Source organism: Triturus cristatus, chromosome 6, assembly GCF_964204655.1.
Source record: "Triturus cristatus chromosome 6, aTriCri1.1, whole genome shotgun sequence".
NCBI lineage: Eukaryota > Metazoa > Chordata > Amphibia > Caudata > Salamandridae > Triturus > Triturus cristatus.
In genome coordinates this window covers 1,943,973,110-1,943,985,559 of record NC_140589.1, presented here as the reverse complement: position 1 = coordinate 1,943,985,559, position 12,450 = coordinate 1,943,973,110, and the positions used below count along the sequence as shown (strand labels likewise).

The following is a 12,450-nucleotide window of genomic DNA, read 5'->3' as shown; positions in this document are numbered from 1 at the left end:
AGCTTGTCCATGGCACCATGTAGTACCCCAGGGGGCCCTGCTTCTTTCTGCCAATCTAGTAGATTTTAAACTGAAGTAGCAGCTTTCTCAATGCGAGCAGTAGCTACCTGCCATTACCACCCACATTGAGAAATCGCACTGGGTGGCGGTCTAACGCTCAATATTCTCACTCTCCAACTTCATGTAGTTGGTGGACTCAAACTGGAACTCCATGCTCCAAACAGAGCAGAAGGTGGGAATTCTCCTCTGGAGACGTGTAGATTACCACCCATCCCTAATTCTGGTATCTTTTAAGTCATGTTACAATGGGAATACATTGGAAATTAGTGGACATTGTTAAAAAAAATCTAAGTTTAAAGTAACCATGGTAAAATGCTGAATAGATCAGAGTATTTTCCCATCACGATTTATAAATCATACACTTCATCTTTGCTTGAATATATTTTAGCACACAGTTTCTTGAAGGCCATTGTCACTTCCTTGTTTCTCAGAGTGTAGATAAGCGGATTAAGTGCTGGAGCTATCAACCCATAGAATACTGCAAATCCCTTGTCCACCTCTGATGATTGAGTTGACCTCGGCTTCAAGTAAATCGCCATGGCTGTTCCATAGAAGAGAATAACCACCACCAGGTGGGATCCGCAAGTAGTGAGAGTCTTGTGCCTTCTATCCACTGTTGACATTTGCAATACAGTGGAAAGGATCCGAAAGTAGGTGAAAAGAATTAGACAAAGTGGAGCAACAAGACTTACAAAGGCAAAGAAAGGAGTTGAAATATGAGAAAAATTGGTGTTAGTGCAAGTCAATTTGGATACAGCTTGTAGTTCACAGAATGTGTGGTCAATGTCCTTATGCCCACAGAAATGTACCACTGGGAGGACGACCACAGATGAGAGAGAGATGAGGAATCCACTGGCCCAGCAGAGTACTGTTAACTTGACACACACTCGACTGTTCATAATCTGTTGATAGTGAAAGGGTTTGCAAATGGCAGCGTAGCGATCCCAGGCCATCACTCCCAGAAGAAAGCATTCTGTCTGGCCCAAAGAGATAGCAATGTACATCTGAGTCATACATCGAGAGTAGGTAATGGTGAGCGTCTGAACAAGGAGCCCTTCCAGGACTGTGGGACCACTGACCGATGAGTAGCAGAGATCCAGAAATGCCAGATTGCACAGGAAGAAGTACATGGACACGTGGAGCTGAGAAACAGCAAGCGTAATTATGATGAAAAGGCTGTTTGCGATGAGGGTGACCAAATAAATTGCAAGGAGCACTACAAATAAAGCAACCTTAGTTTGGGGTGGATAGGGAAATCCAAGAAGAACAAACTCTGTCACTGGGGTTTCATTTCTATTTTCCATGTGATCCAATTAATCTTCTGCAGAGAGAAAGCATACATAAAACCCATTTTGTAATATGAAGTAGACCTGATGGAAAACAATTTACATAAAATGTTCCGCATCACTGAGTCAGACAAGGGCTGAACTAGGCAGAAAGGTAAGAACTGAGATAAATTGAGTACCATATTCTGAGAGGTGTTTAATCTTATCTCACCCAGGATTACTGCTGCTTCCTAAGAATGTTCCTGAACGTTGGATACATGACAGCAACAGGAGTTGCATCATTCAATTGGTAATGTATACATATATATATATTTATATATATATATATATATATATATATATATATATTACCTACTGGCGGTCGCCAGTAGGTAGTTATAGTTAGGACCACGTTTCCATAGGAAATCTGCAACATTCTATTTTGAATAACTTTGGCGCCGGTTGATGAATCCTCGCGAATTTTTCAAAATAGGTGGGGCGCTACGCTCCGCTCCTACCCTGAAAGTCTCGGGGGGATCCGTCAAGCGGGGGCTGAGATAAAAGGGGGGTCCCAAAACGCGTTTTTCCCATGCATTTTTCCATAGGACCTTTAGAACGAGCTACAGCCCGAACGGCTGAACAGAATTACTCAAAATTTGGCAGAGAGGTAGTCCCTAGGTCAAGGAAGTGCCTTTTGTAGGTTTGGTGTAAATCTGTTCAGTAGATTCTGAGAAAATAGCCTTTAAATCAATATATATATCTGAGCCCGCTTACGGTACGCTTACCGTACGCTTACGGTAAGCGTACGGTGGCGTGCGCGAGCGCGATTCTGATTGGCTCTTAGATCTTAGTAAACATTCGAATCGGTCGAAACCAGGAAGCGGCGGCCGCCATTTTGTGTATTTCACTCTGGAAAAAAAAGAGTGAAAACAAGGAAAGGGGGCAATGAGGAGAGTTACAGACCCCCTAACATTTGTAAGGGGGTCAAAGAAGGACAGAAAAGTACAAAAAAAACATTTATTGATTTTAAAAAAAATCACGGGGTACGCGTACGGTAAGCTTACGGTAAGCGTACGGAAAAAAAAATAAAAATAAATAAATGAAAAGCAGATTTAAGAGTTTAGATATTAGGGAGCTCTAAAAAGAGCTGTTGTGTTTATGAAGTCATTTTTTAAGTGGTACCTACAAGTAAGTACCGATGCAGAGTCTAAGGTTCAAGAGGAAGACTCTGTTCCCTTCATCATTGAAGTGCACACCATCTCCTCTATAAATGTCTTGCATGTCATAACGCAAGTTGTTGTGGTAAATGGCACCCATACCATAGTCACGGAGGAAAGCAGAAACAGAATGATTGGACCAGTTCCATTTTTGCCTTTGGCATATGTTGGAAAACACAAAGGCAGTTTTAGGGAAAAGTGTAAACAGTTGTGCAAAGGTGTCCTTCATAAGCATTTCCAGACCTACCCCAGTCAAAGTGCCTAGGTCATTGCCACCACAGTGCACTATTATGAGGTCAGGGTGATGGATTTGAATGAAGGATTTCACCAATGGCATCAATTGGTGCCACTTTAACCCTCTCTGACCAATCCATTTAATGTCTACATTTGGCAAAGCAAGGTCTCTCACCATACCTGTTTTCTCTGCAAACTTTTCACTCCAGAAGACATAGCTGTGCCCTACAATCCACACTGTGAACATCTTCAAAGGAGAACTGGATGCACTCAGGAGGTGTCTTTCAGTAGAATGGCAATATGAAAAGAAAGACAGTTTGGAAATGGAGGCATACATATTTTTTACAAAACAAAAAGAACTGATTGGCTGTTTCATACCATTCTAGATTAAAAACTAGGCTGTATGTGTAAATTAATAGAAGCATGTTTTGTATTGGTAAAAAAAAATGTGTAACCAAAGAACAGTACTATGGATTTGCTGTTAGGTTTGAAAAGTCAAGCACTCTTGCTCTGTGGAATTGAAACATTGTTTGGCGAACTTCTGACCTAACTCAACACAGCAGTGTTCCATGAGCTGTTGCTATGGTAGCAGGCAGAAGTCAAGTTGGGGGAAGGGTACTAGGCAGAAGTCAAGTTGGGGGAAGGGTACTTTTGGAAAAGGGTTGGTTTTCAACCAATAGAAATGTGTGATTACATTTGAAAAAAAGGGGGAAGCACTGAGATTTGAAACTTACAAGTATATGTGTGGAAAAATAGAGGGAAAGTTTGCCATTATCTGGTTCTGCTGAGAGGAGAGAGGTGAACACAACAGAGATCCTGGCTCTGATAATCTGCTGATTGAGTGTCACATTTCTTTCACAACTAACTAATTTTAAAGGTGAGTTTACAGTTTGAGAGGAGATGTATGTGGTAACTTAAGAAATGAATAATAGAAATGGAAATTGTTTTTGTTGTAGTTACACATGGTGGTTTCATAATGTGTCAGTCTGTAAAAGTGATTTTCACTTGCCCCGAAAAAAAAAAGAGCAGTAAGTGTGCTTTCAAATTGGCAAAGAAATTTCGTTTTGGGACTAATGTGAAAACATGACTCTGTGTGCAGAGAGGAATTATAGGCAGAGATTTATTGCGTCTTGCTCTGGTGATTTCACAGTTGCATTAGATGGAAAGGGGGAGCGAATTTTTGGGGGAAGAAGCAGAGTCTTAGCACACACCCATGTGCTTGCCATGTATAGTCATGCACAGTATTTACAAGCGAGTGGGGTTTTCAGGTTTCAGTCTGTAATGCAAATACATTCAGCATCACTAAGGCTGGTTGCCCTTGCTGGAGTGTAGGCAGTCACCGAGAATACACATGGTGGTGGTCTGAAAAAACAGTTTGGACATGTGCATTTAAATGAATCAAAAAAAGTGGTTTCATAATGTGTCAGTCTGTAAAAGTGATTTTCACTTGCCCCGAAAAAAAAAAGAGCAGTAAGTGTGCTTTCAAATTGGCAAAGAAATTTCGTTTTGGGACTAATGTGAAAACATGACTCTGTGTGCAGAGAGGAATTATAGGCAGAGATTTATTGCGTCTTGCTCTGGTGATTTCACAGTTGCATTAGATGGAAAGGGGGAGCGAATTTTTGGGGGAAGAAGCAGAGTCTTAGCACACACCCATGTGCTTGCCATGTATAGTCATGCACAGTATTTACAAGCGAGTGGGGTTTTCAGGTTTCAGTCTGTAATGCAAATACATTCAGCATCACTAAGGCTGGTTGCCCTTGCTGTAGTGTAGCAGTCTGGACATGGGCTTTTTAAAAAATCTGAAAAGTGGTTTCATAATGTGACAGTTTGTAAAAGTGATTTTCACTTGCCCAAAAAAAAGAGCAGTTAGTGTGCATTCAAATTGGCATAGAAATTTCGTTTTGTGACTATTGTGAAAAGAAATGTAGTAATATATTTAAATACAATAAAGGAATTGTTACAGAGAATCGGTGAGATCTGTACAAATAAAACTTTAGAATTTTATTGGATTACCATTGGAAATTTAATCAAAAAATAATTTTAAAATTACTATTTGGTCTAAAGGAAATGAAATCAGATGTATTTTGGAGTTATTTGAGATATAATACTGTGATTATACTTCTGAAACAAACATATCAGACGGTATTTTAAAGAAATAAGTATTGGTATTAGATGATATTTTTTTAGAATATTATGCATTTCTATAATGTTAAGTTTAAGTAAAAAAAGAATCAGGGCTTATTTAATACAATCTTTGTGATTGTTATTTTTTTTTGCCCGCTGTAAAATGATGAATGCAATTGCTTTCACAATTTATAGTGAAATGCAATATATTCTGAAAACAGCAAAAATAAGGCAAAAATATTTTATGGAAAAAAATGTAAATATGTGTACTGTATTATAAAATGTTTTAAAAATATTAATACTTTTTTCTTTTTTTCCAGATAGATATAGAACATTTTCGAAAACTACAAACATTTTTAAAACTATTTTTAAAAAAAACAAATGAATAAATATTTTTTCAGTGAGTATGGTAAGTCAATAATAATAATTGTAGTCTCTCAAGGACCTTGTAATGTGTTTATTGATTTTTAGTGTTTTTAAAAAAAAAAAAAAAAAAAGTACGCGCACCGTACGCGTACGGTAAAAAAAAATAAAAAAAAAGTTTTTAAAAACATATGTAAAAAAAAGATGAAAGATAAGGTTGGCTCTTAAAAGAACCGTTGTGTTCATGCAGGGACAGAGGAAAGGAAGCATGGGAAAATTATTCAAAGCGACAAATGTGTTGATCTATTTTGTTGTTCACTAGGGAAACACTGGTCTCCCTATAGCAAATTAGATCTTGACAAAATGTGCATCGAATATCAACCTTCCGAAATCGAGGGTTGATTTCCAGAGGGCCAGCAAAAGGAGATTCTCCCCCCACAGATGAAGGGCTCACCTGACCTGCAGAAGAAGGAGTCAGCCCTGCAGATGATGGTTCAGGCTGAGCTGCTGTGGATGTACTGGCTTGTCTTTCTGAAGAGTTACCTCCAAAAAGATGACCATGTGTCCTTCTGTGTACATCCTGGAGGTGTCTCTTCATGGTGTGATTCCCAAAGGAATACTTCCTGTTAGGATTACCTCTAGAAAGTACACGCATTTACCTTTTGCTGGCCTTCAGGAAAAGTAAAATAATCCCATACATAAGAGGGCTTTTGTTTCCTCGATCTCTGCCTCAAGACAGTGCTGCTAGTGCTAGCCTCACTCTCAGAAGAGCTCTGCTGTTCTGCCATCGTATCCCAAAGACAAACCAGCTCCTTCTCCCAAGGGATCACAAGCAGAAATGAGGGGAATGGGTGTGGTGTAGGAGAGTTCTAGAACTGAAAGTAGTTTCAACCAATCAAAAGTTGTGTTTCATGATCACATGACCTACCGTACGCTTACGGTACGCTTACGGTACGCTTACGGCAAAAGTGCGCATGCGCGTAAAAAAGACACGCGCTTGCGCGCATGCGCATAACAGTGACTCCCGGCACTTCCGCGTAACGTGCGCGTGTAGCGTACACGCGTACGCGTCCCACGCGGAGTACGCGCGGCTACGCAAATTGCGTAACTATACGCAAGAAGCGTAGGAAAATTACGGACGTTGCGTAAACCGTACGCTTACCGTGAGCTTACGGTACGCGTACTAAAAAAATTTAAAAAAAATTAGAAAAAAAGTACTGCAAATAAATTTTACATGTTTATTTTAAAAAATATATAAAAAAAAACATATTTAAGAATTTTAAAAATTTAATCATAGTCTTTATAAAAGGTAAGAAAATTAAAATAAAAATATGTTAGAAAAAATAGAAGAAAAAAAAAATTTGCATTTAAAAACCTTGCAAATTCACTGAAAAAACCATGGGTTTCACACACGTTATAGTTAGGAATTAGCATTTAAAAAACCTTACAAATTCACTGAAAAAACCATGGGTTTCACACACGTTATAGTTAGGAATTAGCATTTAAAAAACCTTAGAAATTCAGTGAAAAAACCATAGGTTTCACACACGTTATAGTTAGGAATTAGCATATAAAAAACCTTAGAAATTCAGTGAAAAAACCATAGGTTTCACACATGTTATAGTTAGCTGGACATTTTACTCGTAAAAAACCAATGAAATTCCCCCGTTATAGTTAGTTCAGCTAACTATAACTCGCGCGCCCGCAATGAACTGCTGATGACGTCACATATTACATCACTCATGACATGGTCAGTGACATCACTCATGACATCACTGATGACATCTCAAATGACATCACTGATGACCTCACTGATGACATCATCCTTGTAATAGAGTGGCAGACCTCCTCTTCCCCTAATAAAACCTTTGATACACACATTCAAAAATAGAGACTAAAATTTACAAAACAATGGACATACCAATAACAGTTACAACAACCTCTTCAGTAATTCTAAGATCCACATACACATCCACTCATTCACCAACAGTCCAATACAGTCACTCATACATGTACTCACTTTTCATATGTACTCATACACCTATACATCCTGTAACACAATGCCACTCATCCATAGAGCTACTCACACACATAGTCACTCATGCTAATAAAGAATCAAACATACATTTACTTGCATATACAGTTATACACACACCACCACACTTACTTCTACGGAAACTTACACATACTTAGTCTTTTAAACAATCACTTATGGAAATACATACTTATTCATACAGGAACTCTTTCAATCTCTCACTCTCACATATACTCACATATATAAACCAATAGTCACATATACTAGTTTTAAACATATGTAGTTACTCATAAAGACACTATTGAGACAGTCATTCACTCACTAACACACCCATACATACACTCATCCACCCATGCAGTCCTGCACACATGCTCTGTTCAACACATACAAACAGTGAGTCACTCATTCATGCACCTATGCACTACGTCATACCCCCCACCGAACCATGCAGACACTCAGACTGATACTCAAAAAACCAACTAATAACCTATATAGACACCCATGTAGCTACTCACCAACCCATGCAGCCACTTATACACAAAGTGAAAAAATGATACAGATATTTATATATTTAAACATTACTCACTAAGCCATGTATTCACTATGATACACTTAATCAGTCAGTTACATAATCAATTTTTCAAAAAGAAATCATCCATTTAGACAGTAATATACCCATTTATTCTTCCATCAACCTTGAGATATACATATATAAAACATATTTAATTTTCAGAAAAACACACATTCACTGGATGATGTCATCAGTGAGGTCATCAGTGATGTCATTTGAGATGTCATCAGTGATGTCATGAGTGATGTCACTGACCATGTCATGAGTGATGTAATATGTGACGTCATCAGCAGTTCATTGCGGGCGCGCGCGTTATAGTTAGCTGAACTAACTATAACGGGGGAATTTCATTGGTTTTTTACGAGTAAAATGTCCAGCTAACTATAACATGTGTGAAACCTATGGTTTTTTCACTGAATTTCTAAGGTTTTTTATATGCTAATTCCTAACTATAACGTGTGTGAAACCTATGTTTTTTTCACTGAATATATATATATATATATATATATATATATATATATATCACAAACAGCACTCCTTCCACCTCTACCAAAGCCTCGGCAGCGAAGAAAGAGATACGAACCACTTCTTTTTTCAGGCAAGATGTTTATTTAAAACCTAGCAGCAGTCAACAGATGACGCGTTTCGGGCTTAGGCGCCCTTGTTCACATAAAGGCTGCAATAGATTTCGCCATTTTTAAGTGATATGCCCTTCCCACTACAGTCACATGCTCCAAAAGTTAATGAAGAACATAGTAAACAGACTACATGGATATAACCAATGTAATGAATACATATTGGCAATGTAAAAATCCCTGGATAAATCCAAATACACGTTTATAAACAGTGCAAAAATTCATTATAACTGCATAAATGCATATAATCATTAACAAACTTGCAACTTTGAGAAGGAAAATGTGCAAAAAAAAAAAAAATGTAATTTTTTTTAAAGTGCGTAGCAAAGCTAATTGAAGAATTGTTTTACAAACATATCATGTGCAAATTGATGTGATGTTTAGTGTGAAGAATATTGGTCGCAAAAATGGTTACAAGAATAGAAATAAATATAAAATATACATTTTAGCAACCTAAACTCGGCTGAGATATTACACCAAGTGAAATATATTATATTATAGGATGGCACCAGCTTCTATTTGAAAAGTTTATATTGTAAACTTAGATCACGTCCAAGTTTAATCATTTTTTTTTTTTTTTTTAAAAAAGAAGAACAATAAATGCCATCCCTATGATACAAAGTCTCTGCCGTAGTGTAAATTGATCACCCTTAAAAATCGTTAGTACAAAATTACTAAACATTTTTTTCCTTCTCCCGTAACCACAAATTTCACCAATACTCACAAAGTCAAACAATAGATTATTTAGAACCAAATCAAAAAACAAACTCAAAGAATCTGTACGATATAAAACACATTGATCCAGGTAACACACAAAATACCTATTCACAAACATGTGTACATATCTTCGGTGTTATTCAGACCATTTGGGCATTTGCTATCGAAGTTGAGGATAAATTTAGTTTCTAATCTCCTAAGCAAAGCCTCTCTGTTCCCTCCTCTGCGTGGTTTAGGGACAGCAGCTACCACATAGTATTTTAAACAAGATAGATTATTACCATGAACTTGTTTGAAGTGGCGTGCCACTGGGTAATTGGGATCACTATGCAAGATGGCACGTAGATGTTGAAGGATTCTCTCATGTACCTGTAGCTTTGTGCTTCCGATATAGTTAAGCCCACAGGTACAAGTGAGAACATAAACTGCAAAATCAGTTTTGCAGTTATAGTTTCCCATTATCTTGTGTGGTATAGGGCTGAATGGAGTACAGTATTCTGTTGTGTTCACCCCGAACTTGCACGCCCGGCAAGATGAGCATTTGTAAAAACCATCCCTTAGTTTTAACCAATTAGGTTTGGTTCTTATTTCAGGGCTGGTAAGATCTAACACGGCCCCCATGTTTCTAGCTCTGCTGAATGTTATGGTGGGGCTGGATGGCAGACTCATTCTCAAAACGGGGTCAGTGAGTACTATTCCCCAGTTTTTGTTAATGATGGATCTAATTTTGCGTTCGTTCTCACTATATGCTGTGATTAGTCTAGGACATTGGGCCTTGTCAGTTGTCTCGGGAGTTGCTGGTGAATCAGATAGGACCTCCGAGACAGACTCTTTCGCTATTGGGGCTGGAAGTAAACTGGCTCTAGGTCTACATGATGTTTTAGTTAGGGCTAAAGTCAAGATCTCATCTGAATAGCCTCTAGCTTGCATGCGACGCATGGATTCTGCCGCACAAATGTTAAATTCAGCATCCGTGCTGCATATCCTTTTCAGGCGTAGCAATTCCCCATAGGGAATGCTCGCAATCAGATGTTTAGGGTGGGCACTGGAGGCATGGATTGTAACATTGCCAGCAGTGGGTTTTCTGAAAAGGGTACTTTCTATTCTACCATTTGCTACATACAGTTTGACATCCAGAAATTCCAAGCTGGAATTGTCTATGTGGTGGGTAAAGTGGAGATTCAAATTATTAACATTGATGTTTTCAATGAATTCCAATGCTTTATCTTTATTACCATGCCACACGATGAAAATATCATCGATAAACCTGTAGTAGTGCACTATGTTTTCTTCAAAGATGGAAGAATAGTCCCTTTTAAGTACCTGCTCCTCCCACCAGCCAACGTGCAGGCACGCATAGCTGGGGGAGAAGCAAGCACCCATGGCCACGCCCCTTAGTTGTTTAAACAGCTCCTTTCCAAATAGAAAGAAGTTGTTGTTAAGACACCAACTCATCATACTAACTAGGGCCTTGTTGTGTTGATAGAATTCGCACGGTCTTTGGTCCAAAAAGAATTTTACAGCTGACAGTCCTGCCTGGTGTTCTATACTGGTGTACAAGGATTCAATATCCAATGAAATTAGATACATCCCATCTGACCATTGAATGTTCTTAATTTTACTCAAAAAATCACCCGTATCCTTGATGTAACTGGGCAGTGTTTTTACATGATTTTGCAGAAAAAAGTCAATATATTGGCCCACCTGTTCTGCTACACTTCCTATAGCGGAAATGATAGGCCTACCAGGAATAGGAGAGACACCTTTATGCACTTTCGGTATTAAATATAGCACAGGTACAATAGGGTTCTCATTATGCATGAACTTAAACTCATCATTAGAAATAAGGCCATCACTACGTAGTTGCATTAACAGTTTCTTCAGAGAATCTGTAGCCCCTTTATATTTTTTGATGTTAGATGGCTCATAGCAATCACTGTTGTCCAGTTGGCGTTTTGCCTCCTTGATATAATCTTCTCGGGGCCAGATTACTAGGTTGCCTCCCTTATCTGATTTCTTAATGATGATTTCGTTGTTTTCACTTAGTTTTTTCATTAACTGGGCATAGTCTTTTTTCTTTTTTTCAACATGTTTTCTTTGTTTAAATTTTTTGGACTGCACTTGTTTATTCAATTTTTTAATGTCCTCCACCACACAGTCGTGGAACGTGTTTAATGCATCTCTGGGCATCATGGGGATGTATTTGGATTTTTTCTTGAAGGGGCTGATCCCAGCACCTTTTTGTAGCAGATTGATATTATTGAGTCTCGTTTGTGTTGAAAGATCATCGTCAACCTCGTCACTTGCAGCCTCGCCAGTATTCAAATCATGTAGGTCTAAATAGATTGGAATATCAGCAGCCCTGATGCCTAAACTTTCATCATGGTTGTTCATTCCTTGTTGCAGCTCTTCGTCTTTTTCTTTTGCATTTTTCAAAGAGAAATGTTTTTTCAATTTGAGTTTTCTGACGAATCTAAAGACATCAATCCTCGTGGAGCTGTAGTTGAAAGATTGGCCAGGGCAAAAATTGAGACCTAAGGACAGCAACAATTTTTCAGCATTAGACAAAGGCACTTTGGACAGGTTGATTATGGTTTTATCCAAGTCTACTTCTTCCGAGTCCAATTGCTTTTTTTGTTGTTTTTTCCTCTTTTGTTTGTTGATTTTTCTTCTTTCTTTTCTTCGTCTATTTTTTCTTTTTGTGTTTTTTGCTGTTGTTTGCTTTCCGTTCTCGGTCTCAGTGATCGCAGTCTCTCTGCTACTAAAAAATCCAATTCCTCTCCTGCATCAAGTACTATAGCTGGCATGGGCCTCTCTCCGCTTTCTATGCTTGATTCACTTGAGATGGAAGTTGAGTCAAAACTGGCGCTATCTACCGCTACTCCTTCTGTTGTAGCCGATTTTTGCACATTGGTCTCCACATTGCTTTTACCCTTCTGTTCCCCAAATTTTTTGCGGTTTTCATTATTGTATTTTCGGGCGAATGTGAAGATTTGCCCGTTGTTATAATCTGCTTCGTCCCTGGCAAATGTATGTGCTTTACGTTGTTTTATTTTTTCTTCGTGCTTGCGCAGTCTTTCCTTAATGGCAATTCTAGCATTTTTGAAATAATCAATCTTCGCAGATTTCTTTAGCTCCTCTTCGATGTTTTCTATTTTTTTTATTATATCCACCCGATCTATTGCTGCATATTTAATCAAAATGCGGACTGAGGTCATGGAGGCTT

The 12,450-nt window shown here is 38.3% G+C and overlaps 1 protein-coding gene across 1 annotated transcript; it reads right to left on the bottom strand.

The window, feature by feature from the left end:
• Positions 1-407: 407 nt before the first annotated feature.
• Positions 408-7,337, bottom strand: LOC146822560 (olfactory receptor 2K2-like). Its single transcript, XM_085610080.1, has 2 exons — positions 7,324-7,337; positions 408-1,353 (listed from the first exon to the last, which is right to left on the bottom strand). Exons 1-2 carry the CDS (start codon positions 7,335-7,337, stop codon positions 408-410), a joined length of 960 nt encoding a protein of 319 aa, XP_085466206.1.
• Positions 7,338-12,450: the final 5,113 nt, after the last annotated feature.